The sequence below is a fragment of the Misgurnus anguillicaudatus genome, chromosome 9, assembly GCF_027580225.2.
Source record: "Misgurnus anguillicaudatus chromosome 9, ASM2758022v2, whole genome shotgun sequence".
In the NCBI taxonomy this organism is placed as follows: Eukaryota; Metazoa; Chordata; class Actinopteri; order Cypriniformes; family Cobitidae; genus Misgurnus; species Misgurnus anguillicaudatus.
In genome coordinates, this window is record NC_073345.2 from 14603848 (window position 1) to 14631643 (window position 27796).

Consider the following 27796-nt stretch of genomic DNA (forward strand, 5'->3'; position numbering starts at 1 on the left):
CTTTGTGATGTGCTGTAATGTGCTAATATAATCTGGGCAATAGATAGATAAATGTAGATATACCTTCTTGCCCTTTGACTTGTCCTTGATGATGACCTCATCGGTGGTCTTCGACTTGTCTTCCTCCTCCTCTTCTTCATCAGGGAACTGAGGTGGGAACCCGTAGAGCTCCATTTCTCTCTTCAGCTTGTCTGCACATGCCTAAAGACATACACAGAGACATTAATGATTGATGTTGATTATGGATTTGATTGTAAAGTAGGAAGAGTTTGAATGACTCACTTTGATGGGCATTCCAGTACAGTGCAGACCAAATGGAAAAAGACATTGTTTTCCTCTCAAACGCTGGTAACCCACTGCAAACTGCAAGGCATAATAAGAAGTTATAATGTGCACATAAATAAATCATGTAGTTTCTATTTTTATGTCTAATCTTCATAAAAAAACTTTTTTAATCCTGTTTAAACTGCATATATCGTATGTGTACTACTTAGTTGTATCTAAACAATTTTTTGTGTTTTATAAAGCACTTTATAAAATGAGTTGATACCAAAACATTTCTACTTTAACTGACTCAGCACCAACATTTTTTATTTTGTGTGTAATATACATTTCAAGATAAAAAAAAAAACATTACAAAACATGAATATTTTCTTACAACTTACCTCACACTTTGACAGACAGAACGTGTGTCCAAGATGAAGTCTCCCATTCATGTAGGGGTAGGGAAATGTAACAAAGTATTTGTTCTTACTGGGTAAACAGAAAATAATAATTAGACATCCAAATAATTAGGTCTAACTTCAGTTCTTTAAGATAACAAACGTACTCAGTATTTTTGCCAGTGGCATCCGGAGCATCAATCTCAAAAACTTTCTCTTTCTCCCATTTCAGCTGGACCTCCTCTTCGATCTTCCTCAAGAAGTCGAGCTTCGCCGTTCCTTTACGTTCCTGAAATGACACATAACATCAGCAGAACGTGTTAAAATAATCACTTTCATACAGAAAAAAACCCCTAAAACCTAAAACCTAAAATTGTTATAAATAAATACTATCATTATTAAAGGCATAGTTCACTGGAAAAAATACAATTCTGTCATCATTTACCCTCAAGTTGTTTCAAACCTATATAAATGTCTTTGTTCTGTTGAACACAATGGGAGATATTTTGAAAAACGGTTGTAATCAAGAAAATCTGTGGCACCATTTACTTCCATTGAAGGAAAAAGAATACTATGGAAGTGAATGGTGCCCCTGATCTGTTTGGTTACAAACATTTCTTATATCTTCTTTTTTTGTTCTGCAGAAATGTATACATATTTAAAATAATGTGAGGGAAAGTAAATTATGACAGAATTTTTATTTTTAGTGAACTAAAATCCTACCGTTTGCAAAATAAAATTTTAAATGACAAATTATTACTATTTTCTAATCAATTTCACGCTTAACACTTGACATAACTAACAATTGACAAAAGTATGTTAAAATTAAATAGAAATGTTATGAAATATAATGAGAAAATGTTATTTCTGCTTTAAAATGATCAATTATCTAATATGCAAACTCATATTTTACTGTACATTAACCAATGTTAATCCTTACAGCATAGCATGTTTGCCACCAGGTTACTTTGTTAAACAATGTATTATAAAACACAAGACAATACTGAACATATTATTTAATTCTGTAAAACAAAGAAACATTAGCAGCCCTATTGACAGCCGTCACCTCTGTTACTCTACCAACAATCTACACCAATCTACACGATATTAAGATCAAAAGGTGATATACATGACATTTTTTGTGTGGATCAGAATATGTGATCTGTACTGTAATGCACTTATGTACATTATGCACTACATGCACATGTGGCTAGTTGCTAAAGATAACCAATGCTACTAAAGTGATCAGTGTAAATGCGTATCATAAAGCAAGAAGTACTTTACATAAGTACAAAAAGCAACAAATCGATACACACAATTAGCTTAATATAAATAAAATGTACCGTCATGCTGCTTTAGTGGCAAAAACTTCAGCAGTATTTCTGTGAAGGTGGAGATCCACGCTGCTCTACCGGCTGATGACACCGGAGGAAAACGCGCATTGCATTATGGGTAGTGTAGTTTTAAACGGGACTTGCGCCCTTAGCAAGTGCAAAAATGTTGGTCCATGTTGGTTAAACGTTTAAACTACATAGTTTATTATTCAAATATTCTTATTCTATTGTTCCAGCTTTATAGCTACAGATATATATTTTATACAGGTATATTTTCCTTATAACAATGTATGCATTGTTTTATGAATAAAACAGGGACGACAATAAATTAAAACACAATAAATAATCTCAGCATTTGAATTGAATGAACTCTTATGTAACGTTACCAGTGTTATTATTACTATGTGTGCCAAACATTCCTGACTCTAATGGTGCAGTTCCATTGTAAAGCATTACCAACAACCAATAACATCGAACTGATGTTTTTAAATATTAAAACAAATTCATATCTTGTTAGTTGTTTGTAATTTGGAATAAAAAAAAATAAAAAAATTGTAAACTAACAGGATGCAGTTTTATTAAAAAATATTTGTTTTAGACGTTGCTGTGAAAGCTGCTCTGTGATTGGCTGTTGTCTTGTGACGCTGCCGTGTGTCGTTGCACTGAACTTCCAGCAGCCCGTCCTCCGCTCAGTGACTACAGAAGGCTCCGTGTGTGTGTTTTTTTTAGACGATGCTAGTAGGAATTTCGCATAAACGCCCAGCCTTTTATCAGTATTAAACACCTGTGTGTCAGAATGATTATAGATAATGTTGACGCTTTGAAATCTTGGCTGGCTAAACTTCTTGAACCCATGTAAGTGATGATCAAAGTGACATTTGAACTGTTGCAGCTAACTAGCGCTGCTAACATGCTAACACGTTAGATGGCTTTCTAATCATGTACATGCACTAAAAACACTCGTTCAAGATCTGCCCCGTGTCTGATACGGGATTTAAATGCTTTGATTTATCATTTTGTTAAGTCTGTTTGTTTAGTAATCTTAAAAAGCGTCCCAGTTTGATGGCATGTTTGAGGAGGCTAAGCTAAGCAGCTTTACTTGCTGTGTGTGGTGTGGATATCAAAACAGTCTGATAGTTTTCACAGACTGGGCTATAACAGTATCAAGACACAAGCTATTTTAAATTTACTATCTTGGCATGTTAGCTCAGGGTGCTATCAGGAGGCAGCTTGATTTATTTCAGAAATCTGTATCTGAGTTAACTAGGTGGTTGCTACATTAGCAGCCAACTTGTCATGAGTAAGTTACACTTTTAACGTTACAGAAGTCCTGGTACATCACCAGAAACTTACAAGAGCCTGCATGTAGATACTTGACTTCTCACTGGAACAAATAGCTCCCATATACATGTATATTGCAGGTCTGTTGCCCCAAACACATGGAGCGTATGTGGCACTAATGTGAGATTTTTTGCAGATGTGATGCTGATCCAACTGCACTGGCGAATTACGTCGTGGCTTTAGTGAAGAAGGATAAACCCGAGAAAGAACTAAGAGCATTGTGTGCAGATCAGTTGGACGTTTTCCTCCAGAAAGGTATCATCACTTTATTGGTGTTTACATAATCTTTTAAATATTTGCATATATCTGATGTGTAAACGAAAGTCCATAAAATATTTATGTCTTCCTCGTTCAAACAGAGGTTGTTACATGCTTTATGATTGTGCAATGGCAGTCACTAATATGATTGATGGTTTTTACTTTCACAGAGACTACAGGGTTTGTGGATAAACTCTTTGAGTGTCTAAGCACTAAAAATTATTTGGGAAATCCACCTACTAAAGAGGAGACTAAAATCCCAGTGCCAAAGGTTGAGGAGAAGGAAGAGGTAAACATCATTTTTTTTCCTCTTAAACTACAAGAATAACAGTATAAGATGGAAATTGAAGCACTTTCTTGGCTGCGTAAAGGCCACTTCACACTGGTCAGACAGACTACAACAGACGCGTCTGTTGGAGTCTGTCTGACCAGTGTGAAACCCCTGTTGGCAGTTGTTGGATCAAAGTCAATGAGACTTTAGAATGTGGTTGTCTGTTGGTGTCTGTTGGGTCTGTTGGTGTCTGTTGGAGTTGGTAGTTGTCTGACCAGTGTGAACTGGCCTTAATACAGAATGTCTGGGCCTTACTGTCAAAACTTTAGTTTAAAAACAAAATTATTTGCATCTGCTAGCTGTGTTTTATAAATGACATACAGTATTTAATCTGAGATTGCTTCATTTGCACATTCTTTTAAGTTAAACTAGTGCAAAACTTTCTTCTCAGGCATTTTCAATGATAGTGCTTTGTATGAGCTGAAAAATGTTACTGTGCACATGTGATTTTTTTGTATTAAATAAGTAATGCTTTGTTGTGGATACTAAATAGTAACGTTTATTTTCAGACTGGTCATGTTGAAGATGACAGAGATAACCGAAGAAGACGAAGTCCATTAAGGAATCGTTCAGACTTGAATGAATCTAGGTTGGTCCTGGAACGGTAAGTGTGGGAAACAGTCTATTTTTGTTTCGTGAAGTGTTTAAGACGAGCCTTGCTGTAACGTCAAATTATTATTTGGCCAAAATTTAAGCTTAGTGTAAGCTACGAATATCATTGCGCAAGAAACCAGAGTCAGCATACAGTACGAATTTCGTCATCAGTATAGTATGTTTGTACTGTACACCCAACACCAGATTTTTGTAACCACCTGTACTTTTTGCAAGACTAGTATATAGGTATTGTAATTTTTTGCAATGCGCATGTGTCAAATGCCTGTGTATACATTTGAAAGTCAAATGAAGTACACTCTGCAAGGCTGTGCATTCATTTATGCAGCTATACTTGCGAATGCCACATGCGTACAAAACAAGTATATTCGGGCCTTTAAAGGGATAGTTCGGCCAAAAAAGATATTAAACCCATGATTTACTCACCCGAAGCCGTCCGAGATGCATATGTCCATCATTTTTCAGACGATGACATTTTCAGTTATTTAACAAAATGTTATAGATCTTTCAATTAAAGGAATAGTCTACTCATTTTCAATATTAAATTATGTTATTACCTTAACTAAGAATTGTTGATACATCCCTCTATCATCTGTGTGCGTGCACGTAAGCGCTGGAGCGCGCTGCGACGCTTCGATAGCATTTAGCTTAGCCCCATTCATTCAATGCTACCATTTAGAGATGAAGTTAGAAGTGACCAAACACATCAACGTTTTTCCTATTTAAGACAAGTAGTTTTACGAGCAAGTTTGGTGGTACAAAATAAAACGTAGCGCTTTTCTAAGCGGATTTAAAAGAGGAACTATATTTTATGGCGTAATAGCACTTTTGGGAGTACTTCGACACAGCGCAGTAACACCCTCCCTCTCCCATTATGAGAGTGAGAAGAGGAGCGGACTTTTCAGGCGAGTTCAGTTTGTGCATGATTAGATGATATAACTTTTTTTAATACTGTATCTTAAATCATGGATAATTAATACATTAATAAGATAAAACATTTCTGGAGTGTTAAAAATCAAAAGAAAAATTAAGAACAAGAACCGTACAGAACCGAGAACCGTGACCATAAATCCGCAATACAAACCGAACCGAGGGTTTTGTGAATCGTGCCACCCCTAACGATGATAAACAAAGTCCTTCTGAGGATCTGTGCATTTTCGTTGTAGAAATATCCACATTTGAAACGTTATAAACCAAAATGACTCGCATCCGGTAGTGCCGCCATCTTAGTCGCATCCGCATTCAAGATCAGACTTTACGCAGCATACGGAGGTTACTCTGCTGCTGCTCTGTGCCCCCGCCCTCCGAATTTATCATACGTCACTAAGAAAAGTGCGTACACTAAGCTAATACCCTCCCATGAATACAGAGGAGTCTAAGATGGCGGCGCTACCAGAAGGTAGTTATTTTGGTTTATAAAGTTTGAAATATGGATATTTCTACAACAGCATCGCGCGGATTACCTTCAGAAGACCTTTATTTATCATCCTGGAGCCTTTGGATTTATTTTGTGAAGGATGGATGCACATTTTTTGGACTTGAAGGTCGTGGACCCCGTAACTTCACATTTAATTAACTGAAAGATCTAAAACATTTTCTAAAATAACTGATAATGTGTTTGTCTGAAAAACAATGGACATATGCGTCTCGGACAGCTTGGGGGCTATGGTAAAACGTCACTGTTAACTTTCTAACTCTGACATCTTCCTTTGTGTGTTCGACAATCTAAATTTATTTTTAGAATTGAGTTACTTTTGAATAGAGTAGTTTTTTGATATTAGTTATCTAGTAACATTACTTTATTTCAAAAGACCCTCACATCACTCTAACCGCTGTTAATGTTTTTGACCCTCTTTATGTTTTACCACAGGGCAAGGGATGATCGCAGAAGAGACGACCGTAAGCGCTGGGAAGCGGAACGCCACGGAAAGAGCGGAGAGTCGTATCGGGATCGCCACGAGCGTCACGGAGGCAGCTCGCGGGGGCGGAGCTACAGTCGCAGCAGAAGTCGTAGCCGGAGCGGCAGCCGTGGAAAGAGCAAAGAAAGAGAGCACAACCAGAGGAGAGGTGATAACCATATCAAATTAACTACAGACTATATGTTGACTTTAGATATATCACTTGAAACTTCGGTTTTGTTTTGTTTTTTAAGCAGTAAATGAGCCACATTAGTGTACTACATAGCAGGGGTTCTTAACCTTTTGCAACTTATGGCCCACTAATGATTGTTTAAATACACTGAGGACCACCATTTAAAATTTGAAAGTATAAACAGAAAATTGAATAATGTGTGTATTTGCTGTTTTTAGAAAAAGCTATTCTTAATAAGTTTAAATCTACCATCTTTCAGCAGAACACAGATCCAAATTCGAACCGGAGAGGAAAGAGACAGAGCCTTATAACCCCTCTTCTGCCCATATGACTAACCCACATCACCAGCAGACCCATCCGCCCCCTCTGCTGCTTTCCCAGCACCAGTTCCCCACCTCGGGGAGCACTGGCATCCCCAATGCCGTAACCGTGGTAGCGCCGGCTCACCTGCCTGACAGCACCACAGAGAGCTGGTCCACATACTACAACAACCACACAGACGGCAAAACGTTCAACAAGAGCAGTGCTGTCAAACATCGTTGCAGGGACTACGACGGTAAGAAGAATTATAAAAATTTTTTGGGAATTGCATTGAACCAGATTTTAGTCACAGAAAGGTCAAATTAAATATAGTTATTCGCTTTTGTAAACATCTTTGTTGTGATGGTGCTTTTATGACCGCAGTTGCATTAGATGCATTAAATTAGATGAGAACATTAAATTGGGATGATTTAATTTTGTATACAGACATTTACATAGGTGTCCTAACATATATTTTTTAATACCTAGACATTAGTTTAACCCAGAATAAATTTGGCAATAATAGCATAATGGTTTTCTATTACAGATTTGCACAAAACTTTGTAATATTTTTTAAATGTCGATAAAAAAACTTGCGAAATGATGGCTCTTCCATTAACTGATGTTATGCGACTAAAACCTAATTTTTCCTCTTGCGATAAGACATTCCAAAAGTCATTGGGAAATATGTTGGAAGGTTTACGTATATCACAGCCATTATTAGCATAACCCATATAGTTTAACACTAGCCATTATTTAATAGGTGATGCAGGGGTTTCTGGGAGTGTATAGTATAATTTCACGTGAATGATCACATGACAATCATCTGCAAATGTGGTGAAAAAATTCTGTTGATTCCATTTGCGGAGTTTAAAGGCGGAGTCCACGATGTTTGAAAAACGCTTTGGAAAAGGAGACGGGCCGACTACCAAAACACACTTATAGCCAATCAGCAGTAAGGAGCGTGTCTACTAACCGACATCCTTGTTGTGTATGTGTGGGGCGAGTCTATCAACAGAAGGTCCAGATTCTATTGGGGTAGGGGCGTGTTTGTTTAGGTGATTTCAAATATCAATATTGTCTTTCAAACATCGTGGACTCCGCCTTTAAAGGCTAATGGAAATGCAACTAGTGAGCTTTATTAAAAAAGTTGAGTCTCTCAACTGAGGCTAAATTTTACAATCAACAGTAATTGCATGTTATGTTTTTATATGCCTGTAAAAGATAGACAGTTTTGTTGATGCTTGAAGAGAATGCAAATGAGCTGATCTCTGCACTAAATGGCAGTGTTGTTGTTGGATGGTGCAGATTAAGGGGAGTTATTATCCCCTTCTGACATCACAGGGGGAGCCAAATTTCAATGACCTATTTTTTCACATGCTTGCAGAGAATAGTTTACCAAACTAGTTACTGGGTTGATCTTTTTCACATTCTGTAGGTTGATAAAAGCACTGGGGTCCCAATTATAGAACTTATGTGTCTCCTTTAAGCTAGAAGTATAGTTCAGTTTTTTTGTAGTCTTTGCATTAATAGCGCATTTTTAACTCTGAAACATTATATAGGTATTTTCATTTTTTATTGTTGCTATTTGGCATCTTTTACACTCTGCTATCCATGACCCCATCACTTTAAATAACAGCAGTGATCAGTTATACAAGTTAAAGCTTCTCATGGATACAGAAAATCAAACAACCACTGAAGTGTCTTTTAAGTTCTCCAAGGGCACATTTTGGCCATCAGGGTGTCTCGTTTTAAAGGATCACTAATGACTTTGTATGGCCTTTGGGAGTCGTGTTTATATTTACAAACTTGTCTCTCTGGACCTGGGGTATCTTTCACACTGATGGGAGTTAAACATCTTCAGGGATGAATGGATAGATTGGTTGTGTAATGATCTTACTTAAGCCGTGATTGTTGTACGAGTAATACAAATGAACATGACCGTATCTTCAATCATATTTACTAAGATATGTATCATCTGAGTTTATTGTCTTATTGTTGTGATTGTTGTGTCTGAGCAGAGAAAGGATTTTGTATACGAGGCGATCTCTGTCCGTTTGACCACGGTAATGACCCTCTGATCGTGGATGACGTCACGCTTCCTACCATGATCCCGTTTCCACCTCCGCCCGGCCTGCCCCGGATGCCCATGCCACCCATGACAGAGCCTCCCCCGGGCATGCCTATGCCCCCCATGCCCCCTCACGGGCAGCCTCCACCTCCAGGCATCTATCCCATGCCAGGTAGGTGTCATTTTGATTTTGTATGCTGAATCCAGTTAATTATGTTTTACAAATATTTTTTTTGTCTTTTCATGTAAAGCAAAATGATACTGTGTTATGCAGCAGTACGGTTTAGGGAAAATTCTTTTAAGTGATGGGAATTATGCAAACCAATCAATGTCAAACTAAAATAGCGAATAATCAAATCCCTTTTACATAGACGAGTGTTTCAAACTTTAGCCGGATCCGCGTGTACTGTAGTGTCCGGCATGCATCAGTCTGCTCTTGTCTTGTTTTAGGACCTCCTCTCATCCCAGCCACTGGGATAGTCACTCAACCTCACTCTAGGAGCAGTAATTCTTCTCCTTTGGCCCTGCCTGGAGTAGGACCACCTCCTCCACCACCTCCTCCTTCTTCCTCCTCTTCCTCCTCCTCTGCCTCTCTACACCCTCAGTACAGTCTGTCTGAATGTAAGACTGCCACTGCTCTTTCCTTTTCTGCATAACCTGTGCTGTTTCTAAAGCATGCTAACTCACTCTCTCTATATATGTGTTTGTCTCGTAATGGGCCCATATAAGGTGTCACTTTGATGTTTGCAATTCAAAGCTTTTCCCACTCAGTGCCCTTATTAAACACATCATGGTTATAAATGATATCACAACCATAAGGTCATTAACACGACTGACTAAGTTGGTCAGTACATGTCTACACTTGTTCAGTATTCGACCAACCCCACCATAAGGACGTTAGCCATTAGCCAATCATAACAGTGGTCCACCTGTTTCTTGACGTAAATGTGGGCGCAGCCATCTTTTTGACTTCCGGTGAGCCACTAAAGCTAATTGTAGTCTATTGCGAAGGACACATGTGTGCCGTTTTTACTGGCTGCTTAATGTTTATTATGAAATCCAGGAAGAACAACATATTTTGTCCAGTTAGGGGTTGCCATAATGGCTAATACAAACGCAGTATTTTGCATAAGAACTGAATGTGTATATGTGGCCTGTATGTGGTCTGTTTCCACACATCCATCCAGTAAAACTTTTCATAGAAACTAAACAATAAATACAATAACTGTTTAAAAACTACTAATATTATGCTGATAAAAATATGGTGATTTAGCGGATTTATTTATTCTGCTACTATATATTAATACAAAAATGTGATTACAGTACAGAATATGTATGACATAATCTGCTTAGTTAAATGTTTATAATAGTTCGTAATGTTTTTACGCGTACTTTTGTTATGTTTTAAATGAAAAGCCAATACTTGAAAAAAAAATTCCAAAATGAGCAAATAATTGCATAAGCTCATGTCTCCACATAACGTTAGTGCATAAGAAGCGATGTAATAATATTTTCATAAAACGAAAACAATACTCAGTACATAGAGTAGTTTATGTTTTATGGTTTGTTCAAATAACTTAAAATGTGTTGAATGATACTGCTGACTGTGTCGGACTGCGTGAGGCTCGACGTGTCGCCATAAACAAGTCCATTAAAAATTGCTGTTAAAAAAACTCACACCAGAGGGACAGTTGTGACATTTCAAACCAACCCTGAAAAGTTAAAAACATGAGGTCTTTGTAAAATCCATGTACAAACACTCGACTGACTTTCCCATTGTAAAGATACTGGTTTGTGCTTTTATATTTGCGCATTGAAGACCTTTCACCTCCGATCAACAGCACGAAATGATTAAATATATCTTCATATATCAAGCCACTACTTAATTACTACACTACTTAATTAATCCTCACCCTGGTTCATACATGGCAGGTGTAGTAAATATTAACTGTTTAAATCATGTTTTATGCGTGCTCCCACTTCACTGTTTTCTACTGGCTGGCTATTGAACCGGAAGTCTCGGACCGGAAAGGAAATACGTCACATCACTTACTTTGCGTTCGAGAAAAAGGTGGATATTCGGAGTAGTTTCCCTCCAATTAACATTTTCTTGCTCTCATGCCATTCAAGATGTCCTCTTCAGCAAAACATTTTATTAAAGTACACTTTTTTTGAAGCATTGAATGTATTTAGCGAAATTGAAACGAGAATGGACAGATTAGTGCTAAATTCATAAATGGTTACTTCTGACTAGATATATGCAATAATCAACTTTGATTAAGTTTTTGTTTTAATTTAGTTACATAGAATGGTGTTATGGTGATAATTTTTATTTTTGGGTGAACTGTTTCTTTAAAGAAAGTGAATAATAAACGTACATTCTGGTGAAGTTAATCACTTGTGATAGTGATTTTGTATAAATCTGTTATTGTTCATAGATCTTTTTGCTCCTGTATAGCTCAGTAGTAGAGTATTGCATTAGCAGCGCTAAAGGTCATGGGTTTGAATCCAGGAAACACACATACTAATGAAAAATGTATATCTTGTAATGCACCTAATGTATACACCTTGCCATATACATTAATGTATGTAATGTCAATTTTTGTAGCCTGCAATGACCAACTCTAACCATGTAGTGGTGATCTTGCGACATTTTACAATAGGATGTTAACTGCACAGTGCACACATTTGAATCAGAAAGTACATTTCAAGAAATAACTGCATAATATTATTTCTGTTGGCTTGTATATACAGACAGCTATGATCCTGAGGGTTATAACCCAGAGGCCCCGGGACTGACCGGGCCAGGCCGAGCTCCATACCGACATTTCATTCCCCGCATCCAGACCCAGAGATCCAACCTCATCGGCCTCACATCTGGAGATGGACCAGCTTCGCGAGGTATTAGATGGGAAAGATAATCACTCTTGCGCTGTGTCTGATGATAATCAACCTTTTAGACTGGAAAAATGGCCTGTTGAATGAATGTAACTGTGGTTTATTTGTGTTTTTAGCAGCTAATATTGTTATCCAGACGGAGCCGTCGGTCACAAGCGTGTCGAACAGTGAGATGAAGTATAGCTCGGAGCAGGAGAACAGGAAGAGATCTCTGAATGCTGGAGATGGACCTCAAGCTAAAAAACCCTGGATGATGGACAAGTGAGTGAAATCAAAGTTTGCTTTTTGTTTTCCAAAGGTACTTGCTTTTAGATTTTGTAGCTTACTGTGTGTTTACAGATAAATATATTAGGCATCAGTTTCCTCAGGCTTAAAAAAAAATTTGGCTTGTGCAATGAGGACCTATGGACTTATTTGATTATTTAAATGATGAATGTAGTCTAATAAGTCAAATTTTGTTTTGCATGAAGGAATAGTTCACCCAATAATGAAAATTAACCAATATTTTACTCGCCCTCAAGCCATCATGTGGGTCAATGACATGACATGACATTTTGGTGTCCAGGAGCATTATTTTGTTTAAAAATAGCTTGATGCATGAAAAATACTGAAAAATAGCTACTTTCATGTAATGGGTAGGCAGGTACACTTTTTATGTCAGTTGGTACAACCAATGTATAACAAGGAAACCGCTATTTCATTAAACATCTTTTAAATCTTTCTCTGCCATTCGTCATTCCCTGCTAATGACAGTATTTCTGGCTTTCCGCAATACCGCTATTATCCACCAGGTACCAACTTATTAATTCCGGAAGTATCGCCCTAGGGCGAACAGTTGCATGTCCATATATGTTTTGAGGATCGCTCTGAATCTGATCTCTATCAAAAGTCCTTCACAAAAATTGAATTCTCACGTTTTTACTCAAAATTTGGTGTTTTTGAAGAAACCTACCCATTATTGAGAGGTTATAAAAAGAGAACTAATGAAGGTAGGATGAAACAGTTTTTTAAAGCAGATGATCTGTTCTTTATTTGATTAATTGATATATTGTATTTTTATATATTTTAGGAAACACATTTTCTGGAAGGCATTAAACTTTTGTGAAAATTATGAAAAATGCTGGCAACTTTTTTTAAAAACGCTGGCGGGGAAAGAGTTAATATAAACTAAAAACTATATTTATGAATTTGGTAACACAGGCAAAAGTTAATACAGGCATCCATGTAGAAGGCTCTTCAATGTGAATTAGTTAAAAAAGGTCAGGTGGTGCCATCAGGAAGTGATGTAGTAATTTGGTTGTACCACCTGAAATTTTTGGAATGGGGAAGTCGAAAAATCTATCTACATGCATTTGAAATGTTTGTAGATATTTTGAAATACTAACCTTGTCTAAACACATTTTTTTCAGACTTAAAATATGCATTACATTCATTTACAAGGATTTTTAAAATACTTTTTAGTCACCTTTTTTGTCATTGACCCACATCACCTTTTCTTTCTGTCAAACACAGTCAGAGTTATATTAAATAATGGAGCGGTTTCCCAAGCAGGGCTTATCCTTGTCTCAGACTCAAATCCATGTTTGAGCTGCCTTAAAGGAACACACTGACTTTTTGGGACTTTAGCTTATTCACCGTATCCCCCAGAGTTAGATAAGTCCATACTTACCATTTTCATCTCCGTGCATTCCATAACTCTGTCAGACGCACCCACCGCTAAGCTAGCTTAGCACAAAGACTGGAAGTGAATGGCTCCAGCTAGCATATTATTCCCAATAGGTGACAAAATAACGCCAACATTTTCCTATTTATGTGTTGTGATTTGTAAAGTCACAGCGTGTACAAATAACAAGGTCATATGAGACACAGCCATCTTTTAACAGTATACATACTGGGAACTATATTCTCAAAAGGCGAAGCACTTCTACTTGGGAGTGATTTGCTCGCAGCACCCGAGAACCCCCCTGGTGAGGAGCAGAGAGTTCGGTCAGAGTTGTGCTAATCACTCCGCCCATGTAACAGCGCTTCATCTTTTGAGAATATAGTTCCCAGTATGTATACTGTTAAAAGATGGCTGTGTCTCATATCACCTTGTTACTTGTACACGCTGTGACTATACAAATCACAACACATAAATAGGAAAATGTTGGTGTTAATTTGTCACCTATAGGGAATAATATGCTAGCTGGAGCCATTCACTTCCAGTCTTTGTGCTAAGCTAGCTTAGCGGTCTGTGCGTCTGACAGAGTTACGGAATGCACGGAGATCAAAATGGTATGTATGGACTTATCTTACTCTGGGAATACGATGAATAGGTTTATGTCCCAAAAAGTCGGCGTCTTCCTTCATTTTAAAAACAACTTGCATTGACACATCATAACATGTATCAGTGCCATTGTTTTGTCTCAAGATGCACACCAGTGTTGTTTTTTGTAAGGTATGCTTGTAAAAATTACTTCATTGTCCTAATAGAACTAAGGCCCAGTCTTGGATCAATCTAAACCTTGTCTGGGAAACTGCCCCAATATCCTTCAGCTTTATAATAGCATCAGATAGTTCCCCATTTTAAAAGCTATAAAGTATATCCATTCATCAAAAATGAATCCATGTGGTTATTAAATGCATTCTGAGGTGATGGGTTTCTTAAGGAAACTTTATATTTCATACTTTATATTTTAAACTTTATAAACCACAGCCGTACGCATGTTCCCGAGAGAGCTGACGTCTGGCGGAAGGCTACCTTACAACAACCCGTTGCTTCACCTCAGGAGACATTTAATAACTATGGATTAAATGGGTGAGTAAAATATGAGGTGAACTATCTGTTTAATTAATTTGATTGATAATTTTATTTGTCTTTTTCTTGCTATCACTGTATTTATCGTAACACACCAAGGTGTTTTCATTTTACCAGGCAAAATTTTAATAACCAGAATAAACCCACCTTCCCGAAGAAGACTCATTATGTAAACACCAAACTAGAGGTGCGCAAAATCCCACGAGACCTAAACAACATCACCAAACTCAACGAACACTTCAGCAAGTTTGGAACCATCGTCAACATTCAGGTGGTGTACGGGGGTGACCCGGAGGCGGCGCTGATCCAGTACACAGTCAACGATGAGGCTCGGAGGGCCATCTCTAGTACTGAAGCCGTACTTAACAACCGCTTCATCAGAGTCCACTGGCATAGAGAGGCCACGCCCTACGCACAGGAGCAGGGACCCGGTCAAAGCTCAAACCCTAGCCAACAGCATCCTACAGCACACAAGGTCAGATGCCGTCTATACTTAATGTATTTTCAAAGCTGACTGCAATCTTTTTGTCTATTGACATATTTTGATCGTGCCAAGTTGTGTCCGCAGGTTGTCAATAAGCAGCACCCTGCAGGAGCTTACGTGCTGAATAAGACCTTCCCAAAACACCAGGCAGCCACAGGAGTTTTGGGCACCACTGGCAGTGCTGAACCCTCCAGCCCGAGCCAAGAGCCCTCAATAGTAAGGAACACACTTATGTTAATACAATATAGCTATGCATTGTCTGTAAAGTCATCTAGTCTGTAAAATGCTTGGTAGATGCTCAAGACAAAAAAATAACATTGTGCGCGCACTAATCGATAATTGCCTTTTTGGTTCTGTTAAACAAGGGTTTGATGCCACCCTCCAATTTACAAAAGGGTCCATTCTCGCGTACGGTATTGAAACCTGCATCGAAATCGCTGGGCAAGACGGCCAAGGCGCTAGAAGCTCAGGAGGTTCTGAAAAAGAAGCAGGTGAGTATTTCCTTTCTCCATGTGTCACCTCTGTAAACTGATAGCAGCAGTTCATCTCGATTAGATTGCACTGTCTGGAATGTACTTATGAGTGAGCTTACGTGACCTTTGACCCTCAGGAGGCACTGAAACTGCAGCAGGACATGAGGAAAAAGAAACAAGAAATGCTGGAGAAACAGATCGAGTGTCAAAAGGTATGGCAGCTTTGAACGAACAAATGCTTGGAGATAAGTGCAGTGTGTTAAAGGAATAGGACACCCAAAAATAAAAAATAAATATTTTTAATTTATTTATCCTCATTTACATTTATGGATTTGAGAGACCCTGTTAGCCAAAGCAACAAGGTATAAATTAGATCATTATTAAGTTCCCTGGGGTCAAGAAGACCACAATCTTCGAAAAACATTCGATTTTCAATCGAAAACATTGAACACAAAGACTTAACATGTCAAAGGTCCTAAAAGCAGGTCCTAAAAGGTTGATAAATATCTTCTGACGTCAAATGAAACATTAATGAGAGAAAATTATTACAATTTTAAGCTTATTTAGCGATTTTGAAACCAAACCAAATGTTTACCAGTACTAAATTAAAATATGGCCGCACTACTGGACCACAAAAACAGTCATATGGGTAAATGTTTTTAAATTAAAGGATTAGTCCATTTTCTTAAAAAAAAAATGGATAATTTACTTACCACCATGTCATCCAAAATGTTGGTGTCTTTCTTTGTTCAGTTGAGAAGAAATTATGTTTTTTGAGGAAAACATTACAGGATTTTTCTCACTTTAATGGACACCAGCACGTAGCACTTAACTCAACACTTGACTCTAAACGATTTCAAACGAGGCATAAGGGTCTTATCTTAACCTATCGTTTGATTGTCATTTTTGACACGAAAAAAAAAAAAACTTTAAAACAACAAGTTCTTTTTCTATCTCCGGTCCTGTGATGCGCCAGTGCGACCTCACGCAATACATCATCACGTCAAGAGGACACGGATGATGTATGCGAAACTCCGCCCCAGTATTTACAAGTATGGAGAAAGAGAACCGTTCCGACGTTGTTGTATGTGGAATGACAATAATTAATGTCTTTGAGTCAGTTTATCCACAAATGTGTGTTTCATATATGTAACACATGACCTTTCGACGTCACTACGCAATTACGTGAGGTCACGCTGGCTCGTCACACAGCTGGAGGAGGAAGAGAATTTCATGCCTCGTTTGGGATCGTTTAGAGTCCTTTGAAACTCTGCTGAAAAAACTGTTAAGTGTTGAGTTAAGTGTTAAGTGTTGGGGTCCATTTAATTCCACTAAAATGAGAAATCCTGGAATGTTTTCCTCAAAAAACATAATTTCTTCTCGACTGAACAAAGAAAGACATCAACAGTTTGGATGACATGGTGGTGAGTAAATTATCTGGATTTTTTTTAAGAAAATGGAGTAATCCTTTAAGATTCATACATCATCTGAAAGTTGAATAAAGAAGCTTTCCATTGAATTGCATGGTTCGTTAGGATAGGACAATATTTAGCCGAGATGCAACTATTTAAAAATAAAAATATTGAGAAAATCGCCTTTAAAGTTGTCCAAATGAAGTCTTAAGCAACACATATAAATATTGATAAATAAATTGATATATTTACGAGTAGGAAATTTACAAAATACCTTCATGGAACATTATCTTAAATATCCTAATGATTTTTGGCATTTAATTTTTTAAATTTTGACCCACACGTTTTGTTGGCTATTGTTGCAAATATAGACGGTTTCATCGGACGCACGTGCGCTGACGCAATACACGTCTGGGCCCGTATCCCTAAAGAATCTTAATGCAAAAAGTAGCTCCTAGTGACACAATTTTAAGAAAATTCTTAGAAATGTGGGCGTTTACTCTTACAATTAAAGAAAAAGTAATCAGAAAGCATCTTAACCCTTAAAAGAGGTCTTAAGGTCAAAATTGTTAGAAGCACGGACGAGGACTTTTAAGAGGCTTAAGAGTTTTTTAGCAACCGGGAAAGTGGACAAAACACGAAGAGGAAGACAAAAAATGTTGCACACAATGAATGACAGTAAGTTAAAATGCAACACAGTAGATCGTGCAGGGAATCATGTTTGTGACCGGTCTTATTAGAGACATAATTATATAATATAGCGCCAGAAATAAAAGTAATCACTACATTAACTACAGTAACAGATTCTGTAACTAAAAAAAATGCAACTATGCAGCAAAGATGATTTAGGTCTGTTATAGACGTCTATAAAACAAAGTAATCACACAAACTTACAAAACATTGTGTTGCTGTTTATTTCCTATCTAATACGTTAAGTATGACATTAACAGCATATATGTACGTTTATAACACATATATATATATATATATATATATATATATATTAGGGCTGTGAAAATAACGCATTAATTCGATTAATTAATCTGAGAAAAAATAACGCGTTAAAAAAAATAACGCAGATTAATCCATTCCGTATTGAACCTGGATACATTCTAGCCACCATTTGACTGTAAAATAAAGGAGGTAGACGAGAACGCGCTGGCGGTGACTGGATCATTGACTGGAACATTTACTTATAAAAAAACGGCCTGATGGAAGTGATGATAAAAATAAAGTATGCAACGTCTGCAGCAAAGAATTTGCATATCATAGAGTTCGTCCACTCTAAAGTACCACATCATACAAAGCACATGGAGTAAAGTTCTCCGTCGTTACACGGATTTCCGTCAATTGCAAAATTATTAAATTAACTTTTCATAAATACGACGTGTATTCAGCTTTTTAAGTGGGATGTGATCAAAGCCTGGAGTGGAGCAAAATCACGTTCCTCTCTCCACTGTAAGCTTTCTGTAATCACTACGCACCGGATCCACTCTGGGTTTTCTGGCTGTAGCTGATGAGGTAAAACTTTATTTCAGCTAGCATGGACATACTTATAATGCTGGAAGGCTCCGAAGTTTTGGAGATCGATAAAGGTGTAAAGACCAATGGAGATTGACTTGGCTTAGCGGAATGATGAAGATTGGGATCAGAAAACCAAATATAGCACAGTATAGGTGTCCTGTATTTTGTGGGTAAATGATTTCTCTCGTACGTGATTACTCGCGTCCCGTTTTTGACTGCTACGTTGATCTAACCAGTGGCTGATAAAACGGGGTTGTTAAACTAGTGAGTACACTTTATGTGGCGCCACAAGAACCAAGAAGCAGATGACATCCAAATCCCGTGAGAGCAGTTCGAGAAATCATAACAGAAGACTGCTTCCTAAATGCTCTCGCGGTACTTTGATGTCATCCACCTGTCGGGTTCTTTATTTAAGGTTTATGTTCAATTGCACAAAAAAGCCCTGCAATTGATATTGCACTGTTAAACTTTTGGTAAATAATCTTCCTGAAGCACTTTATTTCCTTAGCATATTACTTTAGGTTATTTTTGTTGATTGTTATGGCCATTATTTGAACAGTGAAAATACTGTAATAATAAAAGAGTTTTTGAGCTTCATTGTCACTAATGCTGATTATTCACTGATTTATTTAAAAAGAAATATTTAATACTTTCACAGCAAAAATTATGTAGGCGATTAATTTAGATTAATTAATGACAGAGTATGTAATTAATTAGATAAAAAATTTTAATCGATTCACAGCCCTTATATATATATATATATATATATATATATATATATATATATATATATATATATATATATATATATATATATATATATATATATATATATATATATATATATATATATATAATTATAAATAATTATAGGTAAAAGTATACCTGCAATTTCAAATTGATTGCTAATAATAGATCGTATTATTACTCTTTTTCTTCCTTCTTGGACAACCAACCAATCACAGTCTTCAAAAGATAGTGTCACACGTAGCAACGGGGTCAACCACACCTCCTCACTAAGATAGGATTTTCCATCCATTCCATGCTCAGAGTTCACTGAAAATTTTCTGGAATCACTTCTAAGCTAAAACTCCTGGCAAGGAATTTTTAGGTTAAGTTAGGAGCTCTCTGAGAGGGTTCTCAGAATCTTTAGAGATACGGGCCCTGGATCCGAACTTTAATTCCGGATTCGTTTTTTTTAAGGCCTGACTAGTTGCTAAACTGATCTCTTGAACAAATGCCTCATCGAAAATAACAAATGCTTTGGTTTCCTAGGTAATCTACGTGTTGTTTTTTTGCTTGTTATATAAATAAACTAGGTTTAAAGAAGTCTGTTGTTATTTATTCCTAGCGGAGTTTACCGGAAGTTACGTGCGGACCACGGCAGCCGCTTGTTTATGTTTTTACTGCTGAAACAGTCTATACCTGCGCGACTTAAGACTGGTCAAATTTTCTCTCATGGCACACAAGAACCAATGAGCTTTAATGTTTCTGACGCACCACCATATTTGATTTTGAAATAAAGTTTTACTCATTCTGCGACATCCAATTTTTAAAAAGTTGCCTGTCAGCATTTTTTTGTGATTTTTCACAAAATTCCTTTCAGGAAATTTTCTTCTAAAAATATGTCAAATGAAAGAACATACCCTCTGCTTTCAAACAAACAAACAAAACGGGGGAAACTTTTTAATCCTATCTATATTTTTTTCTTAGCTTTTAAACTCTTAAATATGGGAATTTTTTAGCAAAAAGCTGAAATAATTGCATTTTTGGGAAGGAATTTTGTTAGAGATCAGATTCAGAACGATTATCAAAACATACACAGACTTTAAAATTGGTAAATAATTTTTTTTTTCATAAATTAGGTAAGTGCACAATCTAGTGGATAATTGCGTTATTGCAGATTAACATAAAAATTCTTCAGAAACACATTTTTTATGCAAATGTTTTTCTTAATTGACGAGATAACTCTTCAATGGCGGGGAAAGAGTTAATATGAAGCTAAACCTGAGCTGTTGTCTGAAGGTCCTGATAAACCGTCTGGAGAAGAACAGAGGGATGAAGCCAGAAGAGAGGGCAAACATCATGAAGACTCTCAAAGAGCTGACGGACAAGATCTCTCAAGTGAAGAACGAGATCAGCCCGGCCTCGCACGTCACTGCCAACACCACTCGTGAAAAAACAAAAACAGATGTAAGACCACACACTCATCATCATATTATCGGCGCATGCATGTTTTTGTGAAACTGAAGCGTGTTTATCATAAGGTTATGTGCTGCTGGTGTTTATTTGAGAGCTAGGTTTATGTCATACATATCATCATTGGTTTGTAAATTAAACCGTGAAACTCTACACATAGGCACAGAAAGAGTTGTTAGACGCGGAGTTGGACTTCCATAAGAAGCTAACGTCAGGAGAGGACACAACAGACCTGAAGAGGAGGTTGGGTCAGCTGCAGGTGGAGGTGAGCACGCTCGTATGTCTGACGCATGCAGATATCTAGAGAAAGATCAATGGCTTTAGATGTTTTAACATCCCTGAAACGAGAGAGTGACATCACATCTGGTTCTGGGCTTAAACTAGTATGTGTGAAATATGCATGTCATTACTCTGTGTTTCGTTCACATTAAACCGTAAGCACTTGCATCCCTCTCATCACGCTTATGCTTTTCCTTCTATTAAACTTTGATCAGCCTTTATATAAGAAATGAGAGCGAGATTTAGGGAAGAGAAAGCAAAGAAGGAAATGCATCAGCTGAAAGGTTGTGTTCAGTCAAGGCAGAAAAGAGAAACAGTGGTGCGGCTTTTTTAATCTCACTTTGGAGGCAGAATAAAGATTAAAAAGATTTTTGTGTTTCTAAAAGTGATTTAGAAGTTCAGAAGCTGATCCCAGAACTGGGGCGGCACTCTTTTGTGTCGCACTTTGGCCATGATACATTTTGCATGTTTTGCTCATACAGACTTGATATATATAGCCAGGGTTCCAACAGCTCCTTGAAATCCTTGAAAGTTTGTGAATCTGGTGGGAAAAAAAGTTTTTCAAAATATACATACATAGATACAGATCATTGAAAGTCCTTGAATCTATTTTATGCAAGTTTTCTGGAAAAAATCCATATTATTCCCTGTGTAGTGTAGGATAATATCATTCAATTTCTAGTCTTTTTATGCACACATGCTAAACTCTTCACTTTAAATGCTTCTATCTTCTGTATCCGAATGTTGATTCATACCAAAATGCTTTTTTGTATAGTTGTGTTTGACACATGAAAACATCTCGGGTTACGTATGTAACTGTTGTTCCCTGAGAAGGGAACGAGACGCTGCGTCACTCTTGCCATTCTTCCTGCATCCCTGTAATGCCATCTTAGATAATATTTCAGATAGCGACATACTTCCTGGCTCCCGCGTCACCCTGTCTTTGTCGTTAAGCCTCACCATTGGTTGAATTTGATATACACATTCAGACGCACTTACCTCTGCAGGTGTCCCCAAAGTGTCACAGCAAATTAATGTGTGAACCATTTAAGATCCAAAATACTTTGAGCTCAAATAATACCATAAAAATGTGCATAAAATGTTCCACTAATAATTTTATAATTAAAACATATTTTAAGTTTTTTAAATCATATGCTGTCAAGGTTGTTAAATATTTTCTTGTGTAAAAGCATCATTAAGTGTGTTCCCTGGTATCAAACCCATGACCTTTTATGCTACTAACTCATTGCTCTACCATCACTACTGAGCTATACGACTAGATCTACAGTCCTAGATCCAACAGATCGCTTTATTTGCAGTGCACATTCACCAACGTTGTTTTATTTATATAACTATGTTCTATATCCAGGCAACTCGGCTGGGACTCATACCAGCTGGGCGCGGCAAGCCACCGGCAGCCCTAACTCGAGGCAGAGGAAGGGGCAGAGGGCGGAGCCTGAGGGGACGTGGCGGAGGCAATCACATGGTGGTGGATCACCGACCTCGAGCCCTCACCATTTTTGGCTTGACACAGGAAGAGAAAGAGGAGCTTATGCCACATTTTGTGGTAAGATTTGTTTTATATTCAGTGCAGACGTGGTGTACAACAGGCCTTAGTAAACGTATAACTTATCACCTAGTTTCTTGTTGTTGTTTTTTTAGAAATTTGGTGAGATCGAAGAACTCCGCGACCATGATGCTACTAGCGTCGTGATGACCTTCAAAACCCGTAGTGAAGCTGAAAACGTAAAAATGTTTTTGTAATTCATTTTCATCTGAAGTTTAAAGGTGCTGTAAAATGTAAAACTGTATTTACCTAGGCATAGATGAATAATACGAACTCTGTACATGTAATGACAAATCATGAACAAATTGTTTCCTTCTCCTCCTTATTAAGGGTGTCACGGTTCTCCAAATCCTCGATTCGATTACATTTCGATTCTAAGGTCACGATTCGATTCTCGGTTTTTACTTTTTTTTTAAAGCACAAAAAGTGCTATGCCATTTTTATAGACTTTTATGAAATATAATATCTGACCTTAAACCCGGAGATGCCCTGCCATGTTAGTCGTGCTCCCAGTGGAAAAATATGGTACACGCACATACCTGATAAAACGAAACTTTCAGTCAGATGAACATTTCTGTCAGTTCTTTGCACCTTAAAAACATGCTTTTATTACCGTCAGACGAGATTGTGAGACTATACCCCAATAAGTCATGTTTAAATGCTGTTTTCATAACTCTTAAGCAATTAATAAGAAGTTGTTGTGAAACTTAAACAGACGCTGTGCACGTGTGCTGTTTTTTGTTTCCCATGTAAAGAGCAGCTCGCGTGGTGTCTCCTGCATCTGTCATGCTATCTTTTGACTGGCTGTAGCTAGCTAAGTTAGAGAAGGTTGACTCACAGCACTCAACACGTGTTTTTTTTCCGGGTTGGCAAGCTGACCGGACGTGACATGGGGGCGTGGCAGCATCGACGATTCCATTTTTTAATTTGAAGTTCGAGGTTGTGACTTAATTTTGATAGATTTCGATTTAAAATCGAAATCGTGACACCCTTACTCCTGATGTAAACCTTGTGCGTGCAAAAGACCAGCCAACCTCAACATATCGTAACATCAACTGTGACGATACAGTCATAATATATGACCCCAACGTTAAACATAGGAAACACATTCAGTTACAATATTGTTACAATGCTAAAAACAAAGTTGTGACTGCTGAGTTAGCGCTACATGCTAGTTTATGCTATATGCTAGCGTTACACAAACTTACCACTCAGAAATATCCATTTCCAATCTTTAAATATTTGATTATTCCTCAAAATCTGTATCTTCATCTGATAAAGGCTTAATACGAGCTACTGACTTGAGCCGCACTGTAAAGCAACCAATCAGAGCAGAGCTCAACATTTAATATTCATGACCCTTCCAAATAAGGGAATGCTAAAATATTTAATTCTAGGAGAAATGGACATTAAAACCAGTTTTGGATCATTTTTGCACTTAATAAAGTCACATACCTTCTATGTAGATATCAGAGAACAATTTTGCATATTATTTCAATGCATTCTTTGGCACCTTTAACACATTTTTTGAAGTATACTTTGGCACCTTGTATCCATGGGTTATTGAAACAATTATCTTTTCCAGGCTGCAAATCAAGGAGCGACGTTCAAAGGTCGAATCCTGCAGATCTCATGGTACAAACCTAAAACTCCATCTGTGTCTACTGAACCAGAAGAAGAGGAGTCAAAAGAGGATGTCAACACTTCAGGATTACATGTAATGACACGAAAACATGACTTACTATATAAAACATTACTATTTATATTGCTCTTTATAGAGATCTTTGCTTTAATATTTTAAAATCTGCTATCTGTAGATTCAGGGAATGTATTTGTGTTATATTGGCAACATGCTGAAGACTAAAGAGGAAGAGAATAGTTTTCATCAATCGTTTTTGTTACATTTCCAGGAGCCACTCAGCCCTTTCCTGCTTCCAGAGGAAGAGGAGGAGGAGGATGATGAAGACGACGATTACGAGAGTCGCTCGTGGAGACGATGAGGAATAGGAAATGGCGTCACACTTTTCTTTGGAAAAGGACTTTCATTTTTATTTAGTTTTTGAATAGTCTAATTAACGTGTGATGGAAAGACAAAAGGTCTTTTTTTCTAGACGGTTTTCAGTATTTGGAGAAGCTGTCTCCGTAAAGGAATTTGAGAAGTCTGTAGGGATTGCAGTCTCTCTGCGTTTATATAATCAAACTCTCATTTTTGCTGAGATTGAATGCGAAATATTTCAATGAGGAAACGTTCTGTTTAACTGTGCATGACCAGATGTCAGTAACTCACAACATTTGTGACTACTGTAATTTTTTTATGTCTAGATGATTTTCTCTTGGCCCATGATATTATAATGTTCATAATGTCCACTATATAATTTGATGTGAAAATTCATCTGCACTTGGCGTCAATGGCAAGTCTCTACTATTGGATGCACTCGCTTGACATTTCTTAAAAGCATCTCTGATACGCTGTCTAGATGTCGAAACACGTATCTGGCCTCTAAAGTTTTGGCAAATACCCTCAATTATTATTTCTTCTCAAGATTACGTGCCACTTTGTGTAAATATGGTAAAGATAAACGTGGCACGCTTCGTAGTGGTCAATATGTCTGACCATTCATATTTATTTTTCACATCTGATGTTTCAAAACCAAAAGTAAAAAATAATTTCGGTAAAATATGATCTAAGGTGTTTTGAATGTCTTCTAAATTAATTCACACTTCATTTGCGCCTTATTGTCGGTTGTCCAGCTGACTTTTTAAGAGATCTGTGACTGTTTTTTTTTGTCTTTTTTATGTAAATTTTGTAAATGACTTCTGTTTTGTTTTAGCCATTGGAATGAATGAAGCTGCTGTTGTTCACATTCATAACTAGTACGGGCTCTTTGCAACTAAAACCTAACAATGTGTTTTTTGGTTGACAAGGAAACTTACTTTTGAAGTTTAAAGAATTTGGTTCGGTTTATATTCTTAGTTTTGCCAGTCCACTTTTTTCTGAAGCCAGAAATGGGTCAAAAATGTGTCCATTTCTGTAAACTTAAATATCTTGTAGCATGCTGGCATCTGTATGAGTGGGTTTAATTGAAACATAAAAATATAATATGTATGTATGCATATATATTTTTTTAATGACCATATTTACGTACTTTGCTAAAACTGTTAAGATATAAGTTTATAGTTCCTTTAAAGAAGGACCGGAGTAAAACATTCGATGTGATATTTAATAGCATGTTCTTATGCTGTTTGAATCCAAACATTCGGTGATAAATCTGTACGCCCCATACTTTCACGTCACTTGTACATAATGTGTTCTTGTAAACCTTCCAGATGGCATTTTCTCTTTTTCAATAACTCAGTCGCTCATAAAAGGTCTGGCTGGTATTCGTGTTGGTTTTGTACATGATAGAGTCATGGAAAAACTAATGTGATGGATTTTTCATCATTTCTACAACCCTTTTACTACACAACACATTAGTATAATGTCATACACTTAGCATAAATAGATTTTTGACTTACTGTTTATAAATTTAAAGATGTATGTATGTATTTTTGAGTTCTCTGTTTGTAAAATGGATTTCTAACAGTCGCATGTTTGCTAATTAATAAAGATAATGGAATGGGCAGGAGCTAAAAGAACATCAAGAGAAAAAAAAACAAAAGATTTAAGTTCAATTGGCCTAACAGTTTGCAACAAAATGCAAAGAAAAATATAGAAATATCAAGAGAGAGAGAAAAAAAAATATCCATGATCCATTCCAAGAATTAATCCCTTCTGAAACAGTTGTCCTGTTTTTTCTTCGTGTGTGCGTGTTTGGAGATATAACAGTTAAACTTGAAATATCACATTTCTTTATAGAAGAAATAGTTTTTCCCACTTTTAAGGAGACTGGAAGTTTAACTCCTTGTTCAACCGAGAAGCGATCTTTATCTATTCTCTTTTTCTTATACTTCTTAAGAAAAATTATATATACTTCAGACCTATTAAGGCTCATATAGTCACGTGGTCATGAAGTAATTTCAATTATAACCACTACAAAAGAAACAAACTGAAATTATAGCAGTGCGTGTTGTTACAAAGGGAATCTGCTGTTTATTAACACTCATTAAAAATACTTTTGAAATAGGAAATAAATTATTTCCTCACTTTATTCAAATGTTCTCCATAAAAACAGCATACAATTGCAAAATTAAAAAAATTGGATGAATGTCGATATTCGATAAATATCTCTGTATTTTCCACAAAGTGTGATGCACGTTTACACGCAAGTCTAAGCTTCATGTGAGATGTCACACTCAAAAGACAAAAAATGTGAAAATATACAGCTGTACAACATGCAAGCTTATTGGAAAATGTAATGTTACGTCTGACCTTAGTTAACATTTCTGGCAGCTAATACCTGTAATGCTAGTAGGCAACACACCGGAATAACAACCACACAAAAACAACAATGTTCATGGTAATATAACAAGTGCAAAAAGATGCTAAACTTGATAAAAAAAGCCAAAATATACCTATTGGGGGAAGGAAAGGGTTACTGCCGGAAGAGATATAAAGTTTGACTTCATGCGTTACTGCAAAAACTGACAGGCAGATGACATCAAAGTACTGCAAGAGTGATTCGAAATTAGACTTTCCCATGATTTCTCGGATAGCTCTTGGGGTACTTTGACATCGGTCGCCTGATGGTTCTTGCAGTGCTGCATGAATCGAACAATCCTATACACTTACAGGCCACTTTATTTAGGTACGCCCGTTCAATTGCTTGTTAACATAAACTGCTAATCAGCCAATCAATTGGTAGTAACTCGATCCATTTAGACGTGGTAAAGATGACTTGCTGAAGTTCAAACCAAGCATCAGAATGCTAAAGAAAGGCGATTCAAGTGCCTTTGAAAGTGCCGTGGTTGTTGGTGCCAGGCGGTATTTCAAAAACTTCTGACCTGCAGAGTATTTCATGCACAACCATTTCTATGCTTTACAGAGAATGGAAAAAAGAAAATATCCAGTGAGTGGCAGTTGAGTTGACGAAAATGCCTTATTGATGTCAGAGGAGAATGGTTGAAGGTGATAAAAAGGCAACTACTACTACTACTATGACCGTTCATGTCGAGTACAACGAACTGCTTCCCGTTTTGAGCATCTCTCTTCCAGAAATGATTTGT

The 27796-nt window shown here is 37.0% G+C and overlaps 2 protein-coding genes across 7 annotated transcripts in view; one reads left to right on the plus strand and one right to left on the minus strand.

Annotated features, from left to right (window-relative positions):
* The window catches only part of LOC129423771 (leucine--tRNA ligase, cytoplasmic), a 37090-nt gene extending 34949 nt beyond the window's left edge, over positions 1-2141 (minus strand). Inside the window, exons 1-5 of the mRNA XM_073871161.1 lie at positions 2006-2141; positions 830-951; positions 666-753; positions 283-363; positions 64-201 (exon numbers count right to left, since the gene is read on the minus strand). Coding sequence (XP_073727262.1) covers positions 64-201; positions 283-363; positions 666-753; positions 830-951; positions 2006-2011 — 435 coding nt within the window. The 5' untranslated portion in view covers positions 2012-2141. The remainder of the gene's footprint in view (positions 1-63; positions 202-282; positions 364-665; positions 754-829; positions 952-2005) is intronic.
* Positions 2142-2627: 486 nt separating this feature from the next.
* On the plus strand, positions 2628-26411 carry rbm27 (RNA binding motif protein 27). Of its 6 annotated transcripts, none has more exons than XM_073871162.1 (21): positions 2628-2851; positions 3474-3592; positions 3766-3884; positions 4436-4530; positions 6409-6605; positions 6889-7185; positions 8951-9172; positions 9451-9621; positions 11755-11901; positions 12018-12159; positions 14594-14695; positions 14813-15170; positions 15264-15395; positions 15545-15670; positions 15790-15864; positions 20614-20781; positions 20948-21052; positions 22436-22633; positions 22729-22812; positions 24219-24350; positions 24544-26411. In XM_073871162.1, exons 1-21 carry the CDS (start codon positions 2793-2795, stop codon positions 24631-24633), a joined length of 3138 nt encoding a protein of 1045 aa, XP_073727263.1. In that variant the 5' UTR covers positions 2628-2792; the 3' UTR covers positions 24634-26411. The 6 variants fall into 6 exon arrangements, with proteins under 6 accessions (XP_073727263.1, XP_055036095.2, XP_055036092.2 ...); XM_055180117.2 differs by having other exon boundaries at positions 2629-2851; positions 12015-12159; XM_055180118.2 differs by having other exon boundaries at positions 2629-2851; positions 6892-7185; positions 12015-12159.
* The last annotated feature ends 1385 nt before the right edge of the window (positions 26412-27796 follow it).

Excerpts from the sequence above, each read along its gene's own strand:
- rbm27 (XM_055180117.2), top strand. The coding sequence starts at position 2,793 with ATGATTATAGATAATGTTGACGCTTTGAAATCTTGGCTGGCTAAACTT. Across the intron at positions 11,902-12,014 it reads AGATGGACCAGCTTCGCGAG|CAGCTAATATTGTTATCCAG; the intron begins GTATTAGATGGG and ends TTGTGTTTTTAG. Across the intron at positions 15,865-20,613 it reads AACAGATCGAGTGTCAAAAG|GTCCTGATAAACCGTCTGGA; the intron begins GTATGGCAGCTT and ends TGTTGTCTGAAG.